Source organism: Phyllostomus hastatus, unplaced genomic scaffold, assembly GCF_019186645.2.
Source record: "Phyllostomus hastatus isolate PE091 unplaced genomic scaffold, TTU_PhHast_1.1 phas_contig_34, whole genome shotgun sequence".
NCBI lineage: Eukaryota > Metazoa > Chordata > Mammalia > Chiroptera > Phyllostomidae > Phyllostomus > Phyllostomus hastatus.
In genome coordinates this window covers 62,794,108-62,816,516 of record NW_025333857.1, presented here as the reverse complement: position 1 = coordinate 62,816,516, position 22,409 = coordinate 62,794,108, and the positions used below count along the sequence as shown (strand labels likewise).

At 46.6% G+C, this 22,409-nt stretch overlaps 1 protein-coding gene across 1 annotated transcript in view; it reads right to left on the bottom strand.

Moving 5' to 3' along the window:
• Positions 1 to 22,409, bottom strand: part of PAPPA (pappalysin 1) — a 224,305-nt gene that overhangs the window by 6,218 nt on the left and 195,678 nt on the right. Inside the window, exons 20-21 of the mRNA XM_045840799.1 lie at positions 18,133 to 18,204; positions 13,337 to 13,435 (exon numbers count right to left, since the gene is read on the bottom strand). Of these exons, the coding sequence (XP_045696755.1) occupies positions 13,337 to 13,435; positions 18,133 to 18,204 (171 nt within the window). The remainder of the gene's footprint in view (positions 1 to 13,336; positions 13,436 to 18,132; positions 18,205 to 22,409) is intronic.

Here is a 22,409-nt window from a genome sequence, read left to right as displayed (position 1 = left end):
CCAAATAGGGAAGCATCAAACCCTTTGACAACTCTGTATAAGATAGGTATGAAAACAGTCACCCTTGTACAGATGGAGAAACTGAGGCTCAGAAAGGGGTAGGCATTTGCCCAAAGCAATAAAGGGCAAATCTTGTGTTTAAAGAAGGATGAGCCACCTCTCCCTGACCCTCAGGTTCCTAGCTGTAGAACAGATATGGTAAAACCAATTTTGCACTGTAAGCTCTTGGGTTGAATGAAGTCGTGGGTGAAATATTGTAATGCACTATCCCAGAGTTGGTTCACAGGATGGTACAGTGCAATAGCTGACAGGTGGCGATCAAGTGAAATGAAGGATATGAAAATGTCCTTTAAGAAAACGTAATTCTCTGCACATATTGGTAGTTTTGATTTTGGGGAGGCAATGATAAAACAAAAGCATGTCTCAGCAAGCTCAGAGCTAGGGGGGTCCAGAAATCCTGGTGGGGAATATTTCACCTAGAGATTTTGCATAAGATTTGGTTGAAGGATCTAGGGAACAGATTTTATTACAAGAAAAAGTGAGTGCCATATAATGTGATTTGCTTGCTATATGTATATATTACAAAAGCTGGACAAAATAAAAAATAAAAATTTATATTAAAAAAAGGGAGTGGCTTGAGTTTCAGTTCCCACTCCATCCCTTCACATGCTCTGTGACCTTGGGCCGCCTTTCCTTCCTAGAAACAGAGAAAGAGCCCAACAGTGAATGTCTCTCCCATGCAGCTGGTGATCTGTCTTTCCAAAGAGCGCAGTGCAGTCCCTGCCTGAGCCCAGGCTGGGCTAGTACAAGCCAAGTGGATTTCACCTCCTTGCATCATGATATTTGCATATCACTTTCCCCAGAAGGTCCCCCATCCACACAGATGGATGTAATGACCTCATTCGCCTCCTGCCTCGGTCTCCAAGTGCTCACAGAGCCTCAGAGAGCAACTTCCTCTAGCTTGTGGACTCATTCTTCTGTATCCAGTTCTTTTCTCTCTGTCTCTTTGCCTGCCCTCCTTCCCTCCCTCTTTCCTTCCCTGTTTCACCCCAACTTCTTCCCCTCTCCTGCAATTATGCAATAATTTAAAATGTAGGAATGAACAGGAAGACTGAAATATAAGCCCCAGAAGCTCTGTCACCTCACTGAGATATGACCTGGAACATGTGACAACTTCTGAGTCTCAGTTAACTCATTCATTAAATGGGAATAGTGAAAGCCGTACATGTCCCTGAGGTTGTGATGAGGGATGAGTGAAGCTAGTGATGCAAAACACCTAGAGCACAGTTCTCGACATGTGCTCAGAGCTCAACCACATGCACATGCATATGCATATATAGACAGGGTCCGGCCCAAACCACCCCTTGTTTATGAGCTGGTAATCTATACCAAATGTTTTATTACAAAATCATAAGCATGTAATTCTGTAACATAACAATATCACACGCAAGCACACCATATGACATTGTAGGTAAAACGTTCAAATTGCTGTCCATCTCATGTCATACATTCACATAACCCTCCAACCACACCAAACGTTACTTCTGCCGGACTCTGTGTTTCCTCCTCTCTCTCACTCGATGAGACAGAGACCACGTCGGTCTTGTGCATTCTTATTTCCCAAGGCCCAACGCATAGAACAAAGGAATGTGTGTTCATTGCTCCCTCTCCCTGACTCCCACTGCACTCGAGGCCAGCACATCCCTTTGTTTCTCTTTTCAATTTAAATGCATGGGTGCCTGCTGCCTGCCTGGTAAGCTCCTCACAGCTGCTGCAGTGCCTGTCTTTCTCCTACAACTACCTGCTGTTCTCTGCTTAGCACATTTTCTCCCCAGCCTCCATGCCTTTGTGGAGGCTGTGCCTTCCAATCTAGAATATTCTCCCACAGCCTCTTCACCTCCAAGAGAAGCAGAGGATGTCACAATTGGAAAAGACACAGAGAAAACTCTCCAGTCCCAGTGGGGAAACTGAGGGCAGAGCCAAGTTGAAATCAAGCAGGTGATGTTGAGTGGGGACAGTAACCTTCTGGGAGCCAAGATGCCTGGGTTGGCATCCTCACTTGCCTCACACTTGTTGAACAACTTGGGGAAAATCCTTTTACTGCCATATCCCTGAGTTTCTACATCTATAAAAGTGTGATCTTAAAAAATACTGTATTTTCTGTGGTTGTGAGGATCAAAGAAAAAGAAATACACAAAAAGCCCAAGCACACGGCCTAACACTCAGGAGATGCTTAATGCTTTAAATACACATGTGCTGAATCATTTCCCACCAGCTCCTATTTCACCATCCGTGACATCTTTCCTGCCTATTGTCCCCTCTCTCCCACTTCCCAGACTTGGGCCACCTCTTTGTCCTCGACTCACCTATCCCTTTATCTGTCCCCTTCTCCTGCCCTTGCCCACATCCTAACATAGAATGATCCAGTTACCTCTAATGTCTTCTACACAATTCTCTTTGTAACTCTTTCCCATTGAGTTCTATGACCCAATAGGGACAGTTCACATCTGATTTATCATTCATCCTTCCTGCTGCACCTCACACAAGCAAAAGTTCAGCAGATTCTTTATCTTAAAGTAAGACCCAAAGTCTTTACCCAAGTTCAAGGCCTTGCAGGATCTGATCTCCACATGCTTCTTAGACCTCACCTGGCCCCCTCCTTCCCTTTACTCTCTGTGTTTTTTTTTATTTATTGACTGGTTCCTCAAATACTGAGTGCTTTCCTACTTCTAAGTCTTTCACCATGCATGTTCCTCCACCCTAATGATCATTGCTGGCCAGCTCCCCTTCATTCTTCAGGTCTTCTCTCAAGTGTCACCTCCTCCCTGACTTGCCTGAATAATGATACCATCACCTTCATCCCCTCTCACAGCATCCTATTTCGATGCCCTCCTTGTTCTGAATCACTTCTGCACTTGCATGCCAGCTCAGTCTAGGCAGGGACCATGTCTGCCTTTGAACTGAGTCTTTATATACTAAGAACAGGTGTTCAATGAACCCGTGAATGGAGGAACAAATAAAAACAGATATCCAGCTAGAATGCAAATCAGAAAGCCTCTGCTCTTGCATTCACTTGCTGGGCAACTTTGTACAAGTTCCTTCCCTTCTTTGAGCTTCAGTTTCCTAGTCTGTATGGTTTTTTAAATTTTTTATTTGTATTTTTAATTTTATTTATTTATTTATTTTTAGAGAGTGGGGAAGGGAGGGACAAAGAGAGGGACAGAAATATCAATGTATGGTTGCCTCTCACTTGCCACCCACTGGGGACCTGGCCTGGAACCCAGGCATGTGCCCTGATAGGGAATCAAACCCGTGATTGTTTGGTTCACAGGCCAGCACTCAATCCACTGAATTGCACCAGCAGGGGCTGTTTTTTTTTTTTTAAATATTTCATTAATCATGATATTACAATTGTCCCATTTTTTCCCTTTTATTCCCTTCTGCCCTGCACTCCCTCTCCCACCAGCAATCCCTCTCCCACCTTAGTTCATGTCCATGGGTCGTACATGTAAGTTCTTTGGCTTTTCCATTTCCTATAATATTCTTAACCTCTCCCTATTTTGTACCTACCATTTATGCTTCTTATTCCCTGTACCTTTTCCTCCATTCTTCCTCCTCCCCCTTTCCATCGATAACCCTCCATGTGATCTCCATGTCTGTGATGCTCTTCCTGTTCTAGTTGTTTCTTAGTTTTGGGGTTGTTTTTTTTTTTAGGTTTAGTTGTTGATAGTTGTGAGTTTGTTTTCATTTTACTGTTCCTATTTTTGATCATGTTCTTTTTCTTAGATAAGTCCCTTTAACATTTCATATAATAAGGCCTTGGTGATGATGAACTCCTTTAACTTGATCTTATCTAGGAAGCACTTTATCTGCCCTTCCAACTGATAGCTTTGCTGGATGGAGTGATCTTGGATTTAGGTCCTTGCCTTTTATGACTTTGAATACTTCTTTCTAACCCCTTCTTGCCTGTAAGGTTTCTTTTGATAAATCAGCTGATAGTCTTATGGGAACTCCTTTGTAGATAATTGTCTCTTTTTCTCTTGCTGCTTTTAAGATTCTCTCTTTATCTTTAATCTTGGCTAATGTAATTATGATGTGCCTTGGTGTGTGCTTCCTTGGGTCCAACTTCCTTGGGACTCTCTGGGCTTCCTGGGAATCTATTTCCTTTGCCAGATTGGGGAAGTTCTCCTTCATTGTTTTTTTCAAATAAGTTTTCAATTTCTTGCTCTTCCTCTTCTCCTTCTGGCACCCCTATCGTTTGGATGTTGGAATGTTTAAAGTTGTCCTGGAGGTTCCTATGCCTCTCTTCATTTTCTTGAATTCTTGTTTCTTCATTCTGTTCTGGTTGAATGTTTATTTCTTCCTTCTACTCCAAATCGTTGATTTGAGTCCCAGTTTCCTTCCCTTCACTGTTGGTTCCCTATATATTTTTCTTTACTTTGCATAGCCTTCACTTTTTTCTGTATTTTGTGACCACATTCAACCAATTCTGTTAGCATCCTGATTACCAGTGTTTTGAACTCTGCATCTGATAGGTTGGCTATCTCTTTGTCACTTAGTTCTATTTTTTGAGCTTTGATCTCCTCTTTCACTTGTGCCATACTTTTATGTTTCGGTGTGCCTGTTATGTTGTAAGGGGCTGAGCCTTAGGTATTCACGAGGGTAGGGCAACCCACACTGCTGCATTGTGGCACTGTATGTTGGGAGAGGGAACAGTTCCACTTGCTTGGCTCTCAGTCAGCTTTCAGTCACTTTCCCCACTACCCACAAGCAAACTGGGCCCTTCTGGTCCTGATTCCTGGGTGGGTGGGCTTGTGTACATTCTGGGACCCTGTGTGTCTCTCCAACAAACTCTCTTGTGAGGCTGGGAGTTTCTCCTACCACCACAACCGCCTCCCCCTCAAGTATTTATAGCCAGAGGTTTTGAGGCTTCATTTCCCTGTGCTAGGACCCTGGGTTGCGCAGTCTATCTCACTCCCCAGTTGTTCCTCCTGGTTTATCTGCATACGAATGTGGGACTACCAGGTCCGCCAGCCACCACCTCGCCCACCCTGGTACTCTAGCCACCCCCTTGCTGCATGTCCCATCTGCCCCAGCTGCCTGTCTCCACTCCTACCGGCCTGGGTAAATGTTTCTTCTTTACCTCTTTGGTTGTTGGACTTCCACATAGTTTGATTTTCTGGCAGTTATGGTTATTTTTTGTTTTTTAATTTGTTGCTCTCCTTTTGGTTGTGCAAGGAGGCAAAGTGTATCTACCTACACTTCCACATTGGCCAAAAGTCCCTCAATCTGTATGTTAAGATTGATTTTAATGGTCTGTACCTTTCCAGCTGTCTGAAAGTCCTTCTCTCTCTCAGAAAGACAGAAGGCAACCCCCTGGCCAGAAAGAACCTACAAATGCATACTCTCTACAAACGCTGCCTTGCATGCTCCCCGTTTTGCCATTCCCAGTTGCACCAGCTTCTCCAAAATCATCAGTTGCCAAGGGCCTGCCTCCAGTTAGTTTCTCAGGCCGGTCTGGCCACCCTGGCTCCATGGCTGTGAGTGACCCTTCTCTCTCCTCCCTGGGTCAACCCAGGCCACTTCAGCATTTTCCCAAACAAATGTGTCTGGCACCAAAGGGAAGGAACCCCAAGCAGAATACAAGAAAGTCTAGAAGGTTTGATCTCAGGAGGCAGATCTGCAGCTAAAACAGCTACTTGTTTCCACCACACACTTGAAAATGCAGCTACATTCTCTGAGCCCTCACAAGGAGGTTGGGGGCAGATAAGCCTGAGTTTGGGGTAGGCTCCATGCAGGCACTGTGTGACTGCTGGCAGGTCCTTGGCCCCCGTGGACTTCATCTCCCCAGCTGTAAGACACGGGTCTTCATGAAGACCTCAGAGCGTTCTGAGAAGGAGTCCATGAAATAATGTTGCCTCCAGACCTGCTTGCAGAGTGCCCAGTGCAGAGGAGATGCCCAGCGTCTTGTTCCCTCCTCCTGTCCCTCCTCTCACCTCTGTGGGAACTGCCTGTCTCAAGCTCTCCTTTCTCCACAATCATCTTCCAGATCAAGGCCCTACAGCTGGGCAGAAGAGGGTGGAGATGGCGAGCTCCATCCACTTTCCCAGGTGTTCCTGGGTCTGATGTGGAAAAGACTGGGGCAGCCTATTTGTGCAGGTTAATAGCAGTGAGCACCACTTTACATGCACACACACATGCATGCACACATGTACAAATACACGTGTGCATGCATGCTAGCATTTCCTGAGGGCCTTCTACGGGTGCACGATTTCCATGTACCAATATGTTCACTCTGCACCACCTCGTGAGGCTATTGTTATTAGTTACCCATCCTGCAGATGAGAAAATAGAGGCTTCAGTGTGTTCAAAACAAAACACACATTCCCTGAGCTTCACTACCAGTCCATAGCTAGATGATGCCAGATTCTGAACCCTGCTCCAAACATTGAGAGTTTTCAGCAAGTGAGGGTAAGGGAAAGGCACCTTCTCCCCACCTGGCCAGGCTGACCACTGCTTTGTCTAATGTCCAATAGCCTTTTCTCCCTTATTATGTCCCTGCATCATCATACTCACCCTCCCCAACACCCTTAATAAGGCATCTATTCTTATTATCCTATTTTACATCTTGGAGGAAACTAAGATACAAAGAGGTGAGTCACTGGGCTGGCAGGGAGCCTGGGATCTACATCCCTATTTGTGACCATGCCTCCATGTTGTGCCCCCAAACAGCAGGCAGAGTGGGAACCAGGGTCCCCTTTTCATGAAGAAGGGAACTGAAGCATCCTGATCAAGTCAGCTCTTAGCAGAGCTCCCAGATTCCCTGACTCCCCAAGCAGCTTGCCACCTTCTCCCCTACATGGCCTCCCAAGGAAACCTACCACCCACAGCACAAGCGCCTGCGGTAGCCAGTTTACATTTGGCATTCCCAGCACCATGTGGCTAGGCTGTCCCATAAATGGCTTGGCCACCCACTCTGGGATTCTGTCAACAAGCCCAGGTCAATGACTAAAAGCCAGGATTCTCTCCTTTTTCCCTCTGGGCTGAGGACATTGTCCAGGTCTGAGGGTTTCTTCCTCTGGGTGAGCTGCCCAGGCTGACACCTCCATCCATATGTGGGAGCGGTTCAGGAATACAGCCCAAGCAAATGCACCACCAGGCTCTGGCTGCAGGTATCATCTGAGGCTGGGAGACAGACAGGGTCTGAATTCTGACTCAGACTCAACAGGGAGGTCACAAGCAGAGAGTGTGTAGTGGAGGGACCAAGAGGCTCCCTGTGCTTAAGGTCAGAAAGCCTTGACTGTCTGCTGCCCACTGTGGGTCCTTGGGCAAATCACTTGGCCACTCTGAGTGTCAGGGTATTCATAGTGTTGATGGAAAGATTTAATGAGACCAAGTAGACTGAGGTGTGATGTTCAGTATGAGGACTCCCCTGCAAGCTCCTTGGAGGTGGGGTGGATCCGTGCCTGGCAGAGGGCATGGAACAGTCAGTGAATGTGGAGGTTTGTTTAAGTGTGACTAAGCGGAGGATAAAATGGAGGAAAAGTGATGGTAAAGTGGAGAAAAGCCCCACCGTAGACCAAAAGGAGACTTGGGTTTGATTTCTTTCCCTCTTATTGAGTTAGTGCATGCTGTCAAACAAGTGGCTTCCCTTTTGGGGACTTCCGATTCTCTATCTGTAAAATGGAGGTAATAACAATCCTCCTACATGAAAGTATTGTGGATAAAGTATAAAATTCAAGTAAAGCATTTAGCACAGTGCAAGGCATATAATATGTGCTCAATTGTTGATGATGGTGATGGTGACCTTCGTAGGGTGGTGGCTGTGATGATGTGGGGATAATAATGGTGGTGATGATGGGACTGACAGTGGTTATGATGCTACATGCTTTTCTGGATGGAAGAGTCTGATTTCTTCATAGGAACACGCTAAAACGAGTGTCTAATTCATTCACGTGAAAAAGTCAAATGAGGAAATCATAACACTCCAGCAGCCAGTGATTTATGGACAGGGAGGAATTTATCTAATCTGTTTAGCCATTTGCCTGTTACCTTTACTAACCTTCCAAGTTAAGCACATCTATTACCTCTTCCAGGAAGCCTTCTAGGACCTTCCAGGCTGGCTCAGTGCTTAAAATCATGGAATATCCCATTGCTCTCTGGATAAAATTCAAATTCCCTGGCTTTGCTTATAAAAGCCTTTCTCATCTCCCTAAGTTCAGCTCCTACCTCCTTCCTCTCTTGCACTGGGCTCCGGCCACACTCAGGGGATCACAGTTTCCTCAGTGCTCTCACCCACGTCTGGATGCATGCACAGGTGGGCCCTCTGTCAGAAACAACCTTCTCTCTCTCATCCTTTGCCCGGTCATCGCCCTCCTTCTCTGACCCGGGAAAGACCTACCAAACTTTTCGTGTCTCACCTCTGTTACTGCCCTCTCTAGAAGCTTACTGACTCTCTTCACTTGCTGTGTCTCCATTAGCACTTACTCTATTCTAAATGCCTGGCTACCAGTCCACAAGACATGAACTCAGCATGGCCGAAACCAGGTCTGTCTTGCGCGTGGCCTAGCACAGCATTACCCCACAGCATCAGGACCTGGGATTCTTCAGGAAACAAATCAGGATGCATGTCCTTTCCCTTATGAAATTTTCATTCTAGCAGCAAGAAGGGTAGGGGTTGCCAGATAATAAATAATAAATAATACATACATTTCATAGTCTGTGCCCAGGTGAGAAGTGTTGTGTAGGGAGAAAGAAGTGGAAGCCAAGGCAAATGGGTGTGGGAGTGTCAGGGGTGCGATAAGGTGGGAGGTCAGGGTGGGGCTCATTGAAAGCATGACACTTGGGCAAAGACTTGGAGGAAGGAAGGGAGTGAGTTATAAGGAAGAATGGAGAAAAATGTTCTCAGCTGAAGGAACAGCCAGTGACAACAGCTGGAAGGTAGGAGAATGCCTGGCTTGTGCAAGGAGGCCAGAGGGCTGGGGTGAGCTGAAGAGGGGGCGCCGGTAGTGCAGGGTGAGGTCAGAGAGCGGATGGGTGTGGGCAGTGCATAGGGCCTTATAGGCCACTGGGAGAACTGGTTTTACTCTGAGTAAAAAGGGGAGACACTGCAGGGCTTGGCCCAAAGGTGTGGCACCATCTGACTTTGTTTTAAAAGGACTGTTCTGGTTGCTAGGTCAAGATGTTAGAGCCATTGGTAGACATACCTAATCTGATACCCAACATGCAGCTCTTTATCTTGGCCTCTCTGCTAAGAAGGCTTCTTTCCATTTAATGATTTTGATTATCTTCCCATGTCTTATGAGAATCACGAGCCTCCTTAAACCAGTGGCTACATCTGGGTGAAACATTTTCTTTTCACTTAGATTTAGCAAATAAATATGGCAACCCCACACTTAATGCCATCATTTGGCCATGCCATCCTGTAATAAGATATGTTTCTAGGGTTGACAACGTCTTACTCTCTCCTGGCTCCAGCCCTGCGTAGCCTTCAAGTTCTTGCTCCATGACCACTGCACGCAGGAGTCCATGTGGAGTCCTGAGACATGAATCTAATCCAAAGATCAAGAAATAAAAATCCCGGGTGAACGTGGCCTGCCCAAGGTCAGAGAGCTAAGTCACAGAGCTGGGCTTGCACCCTGCTTCTCAGACATCCTCCAGAGTCAGTCTCCTGCAGCTGCCTAGAGCATGACTGTGAAACATGACCGTGACTGTTGTTCCAGGCCACCACACCTTAGCACATGTGGGTAGACTGAATGTGTTAAGGTGGCTGCCCTCTCCTCTGTTACAGCCCCAACACAGGCTTCCTGAGAATGACTCCAGTTTGAAAGGAATACTTTTTGTTGCTGTGATTGTGAGGGGAAACTGTTGAAGCAGCCATTCTGGAAATCTGCTCTGTACTGGAGATTCCTCAAGGCTCCAACAGGAAAATAATAAACTGACATGCTGGGAGGCTGAGTCCTGCCCCTTCCTGTCTGCCTTGTGCTGCAGACAGGTGTCTGGGTGAGAAACTGGTCACCCCTGTCAGACGGAGTTTCCTGCACTGTCTTGCTCTTGTCTGTCAGCTGGGCCCAGGTCACACAAGGCAGATGTGGGAAACAGCTGGTGTCTGCAGAAACAAACAAGGGGAGGAAGGATAGAGGGAGTAGACAGACATCATTCTGGGCCAAGTGACTGGGAGGCCCCAGCCCTGGGGACTGGGAAGAGGTTTAGGTGGTGAGTTGGCAAGAAGGAAGTCTGGGAGAAGGTGCTGAGCACTTAACCCTGGGCCTGAAGTTCATACCCAGGACTGCAGCCCAGGAGGACTAAAAAGCAAGAAGCCCACCCACAAGGGGAAGGGGATGGGGCAAGCCCACGGCAACAAGATGTCCAGAGCAGGGGTTAAGGGCAGGTGCTGTGTAGCTTAGAGTCACGGGTTTGCATCTCAGCTCGACCGCTTACTGGCTGTGTGACCTTAACCCTCTAAGCATCGGATCATGTATAAAACGCAGACACAAAGACGACACCTACAACAGGGCTACCGTGCTGATGAAATGCAATGGCATGTGTGAAAGCAGTTAGCACCATGCTTGGCAAATAGCAAGCCCTCGATAGAAAGTAGCTTCATTATTTGTTTGGAGTCACGAAGGGTTAAACCCTAACACAGCTCTGTCACCTCATACAAATGATTCCACCCCTCTGAACCTCAGTTGTCTACCTCGCTGGGTGGTTCTGGAGTCTACGTGAAGTGTTAGGCACAGAGATCCCAGTGCATGGTCAAGCACATATATGGGCTCAAGTCATGGAATTACTGTACATTGGAAGGTACATGAAGCACATCTGCCCTGTCCGTGGGTTTCTGAGTGCTGGTCTGACTGCTCATAGTCAGGGAATGTCCCATGATATGTGTCTGGGGCCAACAGCACAGGTGGCAGCTGCAGGTGAAGGCCAGGGGATGAGAGGGAGGCATCTGGCCCCCCTCCTGCCCACGGAGGCTTCCTGCTGTGGAAACTGCAGACGGAAACCAGGACATTTTTCTGCTCTGGGGAAACTCCTGTCTGGGGCGTCAGGGATGACTGGCAAGGCTGGGAACCTCGGCTACTCCCCACCCTGTCTTTGCTGCTGGGAAAAGCTGCTTCCTCTCTCGCCAAGGGGAGGGGTCCCACACCCAAGGTTCCTTGGCAGTCTGGGTTGACAGTGAACTGTCTCCAACTGGAACTGAGAAGGTCATGCCCGGGTGCTCTGAGGACAAGGTCCTATCCCCACCTGCTTTCCTCTTTTGGGACTCAGCCCCGTGTAGGAGAAAGAGCTGGGCCTGTGAGTCAGACAGAACTGGCTGGGGATGTGAAACTCAGCACTTGCTGCCCAGGGAACTCAGGCAAGCCCCGTAGGTACCTGAGCCAAAACTGGTTCACCTGTGCAATGGGGATAATAGCAACCTGTCGGGCTGAAATGAGGATTAAATGAGATAATGGAGGACAAGCATCTGACAGTGTTTGTCATAGACAGCAGCTCACTTAGGGGTGTTTCATATTTTTATGTATTTTCTCCACCTATCGTCTCTATAAACCAGTCTACTGCAGGGAGTAGTTGGGTGTTTACAAGAGAAACTAGGAAGGTTTCAAGAAGTTGGAATTCATGTAAAAATTAAACTGTGAAAAGAAGAATGACTTTAATTTGAGACATTGTTTCTTCTCTAGAAGGAAGACTTCTAGGAATCTTGAATCTGGAGAAAGCCCCAAACACTTCTTAACAGCTAGGAGCTAAGGCCAAGCTGCAAGCACCAGAAGAGAGGCCCATAGTCACTAACCCATCCCGCGCAGGTAGTTCTGACAACTCTCTCCATCCTGCCAGGACCCTGTCTCCCTTCCCCTGGAAAACTCCCTCCCATTCATGGTCCCTTCCCTGGGGAAGATTCCTCTGACTTTCACACTGTTCCCCATAAGAGCTCGCACCTCTCCTTCACTGCCTTTCCCACAGCAATAGTTCAATCACAACTGCATATCTCACTGCTGCATGTGTGGTGGCATTTGTAAGTCGTGAGCTTCACAAGGCCCCAGCCTTGCTTGCCGCAGGCACATGGCCTGGGCTGGTGCTAGGCTTCCAGTCGTGCTCAGTGAACATGCTTCTTGTTCCAAGAAGCAAGCCTGGACATCTGCATTCTGTAGTCTTGGCTATCAGGAGAAACAACTTAAAGTGGGAGAAGGGAATCTTTTCAACATGGAGAAAGCCAAAATGATGTTTATGACATGGGCAGAAAAGAGAAGAAACAGGATTAGGAAGCATATTCAGAACTGGCGAAGAAGTGCCTCTGGGTCCCTCAGTGAAGAGGCAACTCTCACCTCCGGGCCCTGCGCCTGAAATTGCTGCAGCAGCTCATTATAGAAACAGTCCAAATCAGGTGTGTGTGTGTGTGTGTGTGTGTGTGTGTGTGTGTGTGTGTGTATCTCCATCACCGATACCTACAATCAAATGATTTTTCAGCTCAGATAGTAGATGAGTATAAAAATAGAAACAGTTTCCCATTCACTTATTCATCACAAGAATACTTCTCAACTCAGGCTGCCCAGGATGACCACCTCTCTCTCAGCTCTTAGCTGGGACCTCAAACTCGGGTTCCATCTCGGGTCAGGAGGAAGGTGGGCACGGCCACCCTTCTGTGAGTGGTTCGCATGCATCTCAGTCATATGTTTTAGTTTTACTATAAACACTTGAATTACTCCTGTTGCATCCTGATGCACAAAGGAAGAGCATCACAACCAGGATGTCACCCCTAATTCTATAGGTGAGAAAAACAAAAAAATCATAAAATGCTCAACAGCCATGATTGACCTTGTTGGGAATGTCCCATCTTATCTCTTCCCATGGACTTTAGCCATAACCCCTAGAAGTGCATGTCCTCTGTAGGATTTTACATTCCACCCTTCTGACCTTGACACTCTTCCCCTGGCCACTCCCCACTCCTTGCCCGCATCCCTCAAGTTACAGCATCGAATGCCGATCCTTCTGTAGAGGTTCTCTGACCCCTTGCCTGGGCCCTCATAGCACTCTGTCCTTCCCTTCTAAAAGTATGTACCACACTTTTATTTGTCTAAGCTTTGAGGGTTAGAGACCAAATCTGCAAAAATAGTCTATGAGCCTCCAAATGTCACTCAGGGCCGGAGCACATGACATTAGCTCAACTAGTAGCTAAAAGAATAAAAAACAATACAATACAATACAATACAACACAATACAACTTGTAGGCTCATGTTGGCACAGTCAGAACAATGGGTTGTCCAACAGGTAGGGGTGATCCTGGCCCAGTGAGCTGGTGAGGCCTGTAAGAGGGCTGCCAGGGGAGGGGGGCGCTGCCTACCTTTTTGGTCTTCACCGTGGATGTGCAGCAATCCCCACCGTCGTAGTTGCAGAAGGCTCTGTTGTTGATGGCATCACAGTAATTGTCTCCCATGAAGGGCTACAGAGGAGGAGGGGGCAAGAAGGAGAGATGCCTTGTTAGCCTCCTGGAGTGAGCGGGGCATGGCCTCCGTCATCATGTAGCTGTCTCTCATCTTCTCACAAGCTTCTACCTGGCTTCAGGTCCCAACACCCCCTTGAACAAGAGCCTTAACTAGCCAAGATTTCCCAAGTAACGTGTGCTAACCGTGGGAGACACACTCCTGCACACTGGGAATGCAAAGCCACCGGGTAGACTACTCACACCTTCCTGTAGCGGGGGGAAAAAGGATAAGAAAATTTGAGTCTCCTTGCCCCACTTTTCTTGGTAGTAGGTAATGAAATATAATTTATACTAAGATATATGCAAATATATTAGGAAGCTAAATGGGAATTGCCCAAGAGTTACAAAGATCTGATGTCAGAATTCATAGGAACCTGGCACCGTGGTCTGTATATGACTGTGGGCCTCCTCCCCGCTCACACCGGAGTGCAGACATGCCGCTGTCACATGCTTTACATGTCTGTTTTCTTCCTTTGTTCTCGGACACCACGTGAGGGGGGGCATCACCAGTCTCATTTCACACATGAGGACTCTGAGAGTCAGAGCGGGAACGGGCATTGGCCAAGATCATGCAGGCAGTGGCAGAGGGGTGACTGAAACCTAAGTTGGCTCCATGTTTCCCTCTTTACCTTTCTAGGCTCTGTCACATATTGCTTTATTTCTTTTTCCCCTCTGTGCCTCTAACTCTGTGATGCTCCAAAGAGGAGGAAAAGATGATGGAGTTGAATCATTACTGATCTGAACCCAAAGCCACCTTAGGGGAAAGTCAGGAGTCTCTGCAACCTCCCAGCCCCACCCCCACCCCCAAGCACTTGTATCTCCCCATCCGGGCACTTAGCACACTGTCTCATATCGCCTGTGGGTATGCCTCAGCTGCTCAGAGACACGGGCAAATATCCAGTCCATCTTTGTCTCCAAATCACCTAATTTAATGCTCGGTACAACTTTGGATCTTAGAGGTGTTTTTGCAATGGGATGTAATTGTACTGGCATAGCAAGAAGGCAGTCGTCAGTGGTTTAGAAAACCTGGGTTCAAGACTTTCAATTTTAGCCAGCTGGGTGGTTATTTGATGGTTTTGTCTAAGTGGCTTATCTTCTCTGAGCCTCAGGATTCCCAGTACTGAAGAGGCAGGGTTAGTCCACTGACTTTTCAAAGCAGTGAGCATTGCCTTCCTCCCAGCAAAGGCAATATTGTGTGACTCTTCAATATACAGAAGGCAGATGACAGTGAAACCCCTGTGATAAAAGTTCGGGTTAGAGTCTGATGCTCAGTGACTCATTGATGGGAAAGATGTCATCTGTTGGTTAAGACCCTTGCATCCCAGCACAACCCCTGTGATATAGTGGTCTCTCCTTCCTAGCCTGGCTTCTCCATCCCATTCCAAGCTCACAGGAGTCCATCCTGTGCAGCATCCCTGGCTTTTGCATCTCTGCTACAAGTTCATAGAGTCTTTGTGCCCCATCTCATGGTGCCTGGTTCCATTTTACCACTGCCCTGCCCATGTCTAAAAAAGATATTAGCAAAATGGAGCTTATACTCAAGTGGGTGTGTGTGTGTGTGTGTGTGTGTGCATGCGTGCACATGCACTCAGCTGTGAGCAGAGGTGTGACTGCCTTGTGACTGACATAAGAAACACATGACTGCATTTATATTAGAGTGGCACAGACATCAGACCAACACATGATAAGCTCTTTGCTTTTCTCTGTGCCTTGGGAGATCTGCCCATGGGCTCAGTTCTTTATGTTCTTCCTCATATCACATATAAGCAAATTAATGAATGAAACCAAATGTCCTATCCTTAGAATGAAAGGGACTGGCATATAAAAGGAGTATTTCAGGAGTATCTCGGAAAGAGACAAATATGAATGAAATGGTTCTATTTTTTAAATTTGGCCCTTGAAAAATTTCCAGTTTCATCATTAGCTACACTCTTCTATGTGTTTTTCCTACAGCTGCTGTTCCATCCATCCATCCATCCATCCATCCATCCATCCATCCATCCATCCTCTATTCAACCCTATTTATTGAATGACTACTTGTTGTTACACATGTGCTAAAGAAAAAAAAACCTAATAGTAAGTCAGTATACATAGTGCTCCTACTCCTCTAAACCTTACATGTTAGTGAGGAGGGAGACTTTAGTTAAATAATCACATAGCTAATTGGCCAATTTCTATTCTGATAAGAGCTAGGGAAGAGAGTACATAATACTGTTTGAATAAAGAGTGGAAGGATTTGACCTAATCAGGGAGCTTCATGAAGGTGTCCCTGAGGAAAGAATGTTTCAGCTGAGACCCTAAGATGAGTGGAAATTAATTAGGGGTGAAGACAGGGGAATTTCCAGAGAAAGGGGCGTGTGAAAAGATATACTACTTAAAGATTTCTCCCATCTTTGGTAATTCTCATGCTGCTACTCCTAATAATGTAAGTAAGTTGTTCTCCAAAATCTAGCTCAAATATTACCCCTCTAACAGGTCTTCTTGATATCCCCAAGATGTTCTGTGCTTCTACGGTTTCCTGAACTTCCTTGGTTATAATCTCTGTATGTATTTTAGAATGCTCTCCTTAATTGTCTATTTCCTTCTACTATATTGTGAATTCCTTATGGGGAGGAATGTGTGCCATCCATTTTTATATCTTAGATTTCTCAGCAAAATGCCTGTCAATTAATGCAACACTGTATGAAATAGATGTTCCTTAAATGTTTATTTAGCAAAATGATGGTTGATGGATGGATGCATGCATGCATGGCTAAGTGGATGCACGGAGAGATGGGGAGCAAGAATGATTCGGGGGGGGCATAGTTACTGTTTCCACTTAATTAAGATCATTTTAATCTTAGAAACTAGTGTAGAGTCAGCCACATAATAGGCACTCAGTGAAGCTGTGATGAATGAATGAATGACCACTTAGGACACAGGCTGGAGTCAAGGGCTGGGGACTCAGGGTCCCAAACCCTTTCTGGATCTTGGCTACCTCTAGAAACCCCAGGTTGATGGCCCCTCCCTAGATGCAGCATTTGTGTCTCTTCTAAGCATACTTTTCAGCCCCAGACAAGAGACAAACTATTAGCTCTAAGCTAAGGAAGAAAGGAGACGAGGGGCACCTGCAAGGGCAAAGGCGATAAGCATCATTGGCAGGGCTCAGAGCCTGCAGGTGAGGGTCTCTTAGGCCCCACTGCTGAGTCAAAGGAGAGATCGAATTCTGCTGTCACACTGGTTGCCCAGACTGCCAACTCAGCAGAATGAATGCCCAGGTAACCCAACCTTCCTTATGCTGAAATGCTGGACTGATCCACAGAGATGGGAGGAAGCAACAGCCACATGGCCTTGGCATTGATTTTCCTATTCTTGGCTGACTCTTAGAAGGATGGGGTCCTTAAAGACTCCAGTGTTAAGTGCTCTGAGAAGATGCAGCAGAAGGTCCCTCCCTAACCAATACATAGAAAAAAAAGTGTGTGGGCAAGGGACTGTCCTGTGACACTTACAGGCCAGGGGATCATTCATGAGCAGGAGATGACCTGGTGGAGAAGAAAGGCCTCCCAGGTCTCCTGGGAGTCAGGAGACCCGGATTCATGCTTTGGCTCATGTCTGTTATTCTGTGTCTCCTAGGGCCAGTCCACCCCCTCTCGGGCCCACAATTCCAGTCTAGACCACAAATGAATAGGATGAGATCCCACTGAGAACTCTTCCAATTTGAGCATTCTATCACATTTTAGACCAACCACTGTCTAGATCTCAGTGTCCCCATGTTTAAAACAAAAGGTCAGGTTTAGATGACCTGGAAGAGCACTTCTGGTTCTGACAATCTAAGAAATTCATCAGATACAAAGTTCTCTAGAGCCTTGTCTAGTCCTTTTTCACCTGCATTTTCCTGAGTGGGCTTGGGGGAACCACAGAGATTTAGACATCAGCCTGGGTGGCATTTGAGGTCTCCTTTTCACTGCCAGCTAAGGACCACAGGGGCTTGGGGGTACACAAAAATGTCTCTCAGTTTTATGAAAAGCAGTCCGTTGAGAAGGGAGGTGACACTCCAAGTACCCTGCCCTGCTGCCAGCTGGTCACTGCTACATAGAGACACAACTCCATAACTGCAGGTCCAGTGCATGGCTGTGAAGTCAGAGAGCAGACGGGTCAGAGGGCATCTTCCACTTTCAGCTCAATGGCTGGGTCTCAGGTGGTCTACATTACTTCTGGGGTTGAAGAGCATATGAATGGCACGCACATGGCAGAGGAAGTGATCTCTCTGGAAGATGCTCATCGGGAAAGTGGGAATTGAAAAGACCTGCCTCGTGTGGTTCCGTGACACTTCATTGTGATAACGCTGGTTAAATTTCTGGCATTTCACAGGTGCTAAATCAATATGGCCTGCTTCCCACTCTCACTCACAAGTGCAATGCGATGCTGAGCACAGGCTCAGGAAGCAGAAAAAGCGAGCTCAGAATCCTCATTCTGTTACGCACTAGACATGTTTTTGAGTATGTTTGCTGATCTCTCTGTGCCTTAGTTCCACCATCTGTAAAATAGGATTGCTGATTCCTGTCCAACAAGTCTATTGAAAGGGCATTTACAGCATTTGGCAGGTGAAGGAAGTGGCAGCCTTGATGAATAGAACGCTAACAATAATAACAGCAGGAGCATTTCCAGGAACTCACCTCACAGCCTTTGACACAGTGGATCAGGGCAGGGGGAGGGTACCACTTGAGACCAGCCGTGCAGACAACTCTCTGTGGAGAGAGGGAGAGAGGTCAGATGGGTTTCGTTCGCCGGGGGAGCAGCCATCTCTTTGTCGGCACCACGTTCAACCACCCCACCTCTTTCTGGAGCTTCCAAGTTCAGACCTCACCTTAGCATTTAGGTGCAGGGTTTGCCCCGATACTTGCAATAACAGGAGCCATAATGTTAAAATTCTGTATTTCCCTGCCAGGAGTAAGGGCTAACAAGAAGCAGCATGGAGGGATGGAGACAGGATCAGAAAGGCCCTTCTGAAAATCTGTTTCTGATTTTTGACTCAGGGACGGAGTTGAGGATAAGGTGGGAGGAAGGGTAAAGACAGAGTATGTGTGTTCATGTATGTGTGCATACATGCCTGCATGCGTGGGTGTACATGTGTGTTGCAGTGTGTGCGTGCATGCATGTGTCTACAGCAGGAAGGTGGGAGAATGGTGTTGAGCACGGAGAATGATAACACTGAGGACCACTCTCCCAGGATCACTGTGGGAACACATTAAAGAGGCACATTCTTGGGTGGCACCTTGGATCTAGCGAATCCACATCTCTGTGGTTCAAGGCCTGGGACTCTACATGATTCTAATTCACAATGCAGTTTGAGAACTGGAGGATGAATGAACCACCCTTTGATTCAGAACCTGCGGAGCCAGAGAACCCTTCCAGCCTCCACCTGCCACCACGCCATATGGTCCAGCTCACATTTCCCTGAGGTGGCCCCACTTTTCTACCCTAGCCCTGCGACTTCGTTCTTGCTGCTCTCCTCCACTGAACTGCTTTCCCCATCTTTTCACCTGGAGAATCTGCAGTTATGTTTGAAATTTCTTCTCAAGACTTCCTTCCTCTGTAGCTTTCCCATTTTCCAGCCTCAGGCAGAGCTTATAGTTACGCATATATGTATTTATTTGTAGCTTCTCTTAATAATAATTGTTGTTATGATGATGACAACTAAAATGTATTGAGTGCATTCATGGTGCTAACTGCTTTATGCATTGTCTTATTTATTTCTTGCCATGCAGTGAGGTGGGCATTACTATTAGGTCACAAGGACAATAAATCCCCCAAACTACACAGCTGTTAAGTGGAGAAACCATGATATGAAACCTAGCAATTGTTTTGGAAAAGAGTTAAGGCAGCTCATAACATCCAACATGATGACAATTTTTCAAGTAGGTAAAAAAAGAAAGCTAAAACTAGGAATATGAAATAGCATCAGGAATGGGGCTCAGGTAACCATCCTAGAGGCTCTCTTCTCTCTTCTACCATAGATGCCTGGCTTTTCATGCCAGATCACAATGATTTCTTTTAAAAAGTAAAATAATAAACTAAAAATGACATGGAGGCAAATGCTTAGATTTGCAATGAGAAGCTGTGACACGGGCCAGCCACAGAAGTCTATATGACCAGGGCTCATTCTCCTGGCTGAGGGCTAGCTGATCAATTGTAATTGAGACATAAACAGTCACATGGGCCAGAATGTGGAAAATCCATGTGATCAACTCATTCTTTCCCTGAGGACAGACCTCTATGGAACCCAAAGTGTAATTAAGTTTCTTGGTGAGCCTAAAACAAAGGGAATCACACAGCTCTGAGATCTGGCTAAGACTAGGTTGGGTGCCTTTCTTCTCTGCCCCACAGCATCTTGGATCTTCTGTGCCTAGAATGGTGCCTGGCACATGGAGGATGTCCCATAAATATTTATGTTATGAATGAATGAATGGATCCATCTCAAGATAGAGATTTTTATCAAAGGGCTATATTTTCTTGTCTTCCTTTCTTTTAGAGCATCAGAAGAACATTAATTATGCCTAGCACAGTGTCTAGTTTAGAGAACCAGTTTAGTCTACACTGAATTAAAGGTCTTGGACAAACACTCTGCCTTGAAAATCTACAAACCAGTCTTGAAATATGAGACCTACTCTCTAGCCCCCTACTGCCACTATTGACATGTCGAACTTTTCCCAATAGACACACACAAGGTGATAAATGGGAAAGACCTCGGATGCCGAGGTAGGACAGGTGTGGTTACAAGTCTGACTTAACAGTGCTTTGCAATTTCCACTCTGAGACTTGGTTCTCTTATCTGTGAAATGGGTACTGAACCTGTCATAATCTTCTTGTGATGATGCGTTGAAATAAATGATATGGAAATGGTTAACCTAAGGACTGATTACTTAAGGTTCCTGAGGGCAGAGCCTGGGTTTGAGACATCTCTGTCTTTCTCCAGAACCAGGCATGCAGCACAGCAAACCCATGCGTGTTGACCAAATGAAGGAATGTGAGTATCCGCAGTGTTCCCCACTTCCAGCTCAGCTACTTTTTTGCCCGCTGCTCCCCAGCCACGAGACATTCTCTGGGAAACTTTCACCAGACGTTCATTTCTGGGACTGAGAGTCTGTTCCCAGCCAAAATTCAAGGATGTTGGAGGGGTACTTGGTAATGGTTCAAGCAGTAGAAAACAGCAGGTTTAGGTTCCGCTAGGGACTTGATGCCCATCCCTCCCCTGTTTATTTGGGAGCTAACTTAATCCATCTGTAGGAGTGTCTTGGTGTGGTTGTACACGTTTCTGTCAGTTGAGGTTTACCTGACGTGAGTGTAGAAAAAGGACTTTTATACTATCTGCATGAGCCTATTTATCTTTCCACGGTGTTTGGATTTTCCACTATTCCTCAGGGCTGCACGCCCCACCTGTCTCACTACAGGGCCCTTTCTGTGTGTGAGGAGAACTGGGAAAGGGGACAAGCAACAGGAGATGAAGGGAAGGCTAGGCTGTTTATACCACAAGCTGGGAGATCGCAGTGGGGCCCCTCAAACGTCAGCCTTGTTCCTCTGTGAGACCTCTCAGCCAGTGGGACCTCCAGCCCTGTCAGAGTCTCTTCAGACCGGGTTTTGTAAAACGGCTTTCATTTCCTGCCTTGGTGATGGGAAGAATACATTGTTTCCCTAGCTGCAGTGACTACCAGCATCAAAGCCACCACCATCATCACCGTTACCTTCATCACTGCCAACCACACCAGCACTACCACCCCCATCGCCAATACTACCACCAGCACTATCACCATCACCTTCACCAGCACTGCCACCATCATCAATAGCAGCAGAGCTACCACCGTCACACCACCACCTCGACCACCACTGCTACTATCATCATCTTCACCATCACCAACCCCATCATCATTATCCATATTCTTATCAACACGACATCCTCTATTAAGCAAATATTATGGCCCAAGCCCCGCGCTCTGAACTTTCATCTATTTCATCCTTATTAAAATTATGAGACAGGTACCAGTTTTGACTTTGGTTTACCCTAGAGGAAACGAAAGCACGGAGACGTTAAAGAGCCTGCCCCAAGTCATACACACAGGCAGTGACAGTCAGGAATTAAACCATCACCTATCTGCTCTTCATGTCTCTAGTTTAAACTTCACATTCTCCTTCAGATTCCCCTAGCTCCTGAAGCTGTAAATATAAAATGGCTTCCTCTTTTGACTGATGGAAAGACCAAGGATCAAAAGGGTGGAGAGACTTTGTGACATCTGGGAGAGGGCAGAGTGTCTCAAGGTGAATTCCAGAAAAGATGGGCCCCAGGCAGGACCAGCCTTATGAGAGGGGATGGTAAAAGAGGCCCCTCACCCTGAGGCACAGATCTGACACCCCTCCTGAGGTTCTAAGATGAGCTGTCATTTCTCCTTGACTTTTTCCTTGGCTCATGGGACCTTCTATGAGTGCATTGTATCACTTAACTTTTTTAAACAAATTAAAAAGCATTTATTTTTGCTTTTTGTTATCAGGGACTGAGCTTCTGGCTTTCTTCTGAGTAAGCTTTTTGAGAGCCTAGGCGTTTTCCACCCTGTATCCCTTGTACCAGGAGACCACCTGCCACTTCAAATGAGGTGCACAGTGAGTGGTTTTGAAGGAGTGAATGAACTAACAGGCAGGTGAGTGAACATAGGACTGTGCCCATGACTGGATTCTGGACCCATCTCTCCATCTATGGGCTTCCCCTCTGGGCACGTGATGTCCCCTTCCACACGTCAGATATTGACTCTGAACCTTTCCACCTCTGACCTTTAGACACTCGGCAGGGTTTTCCATGGTGCGGCCTTCCCTTCAAGGAATGAATTCTGCATCCTTTGCCTACGAGTGTTGCATATGTTTGTGATTTATAATGTGTAAGGTGGTTGACCTGCAGGATGGATGC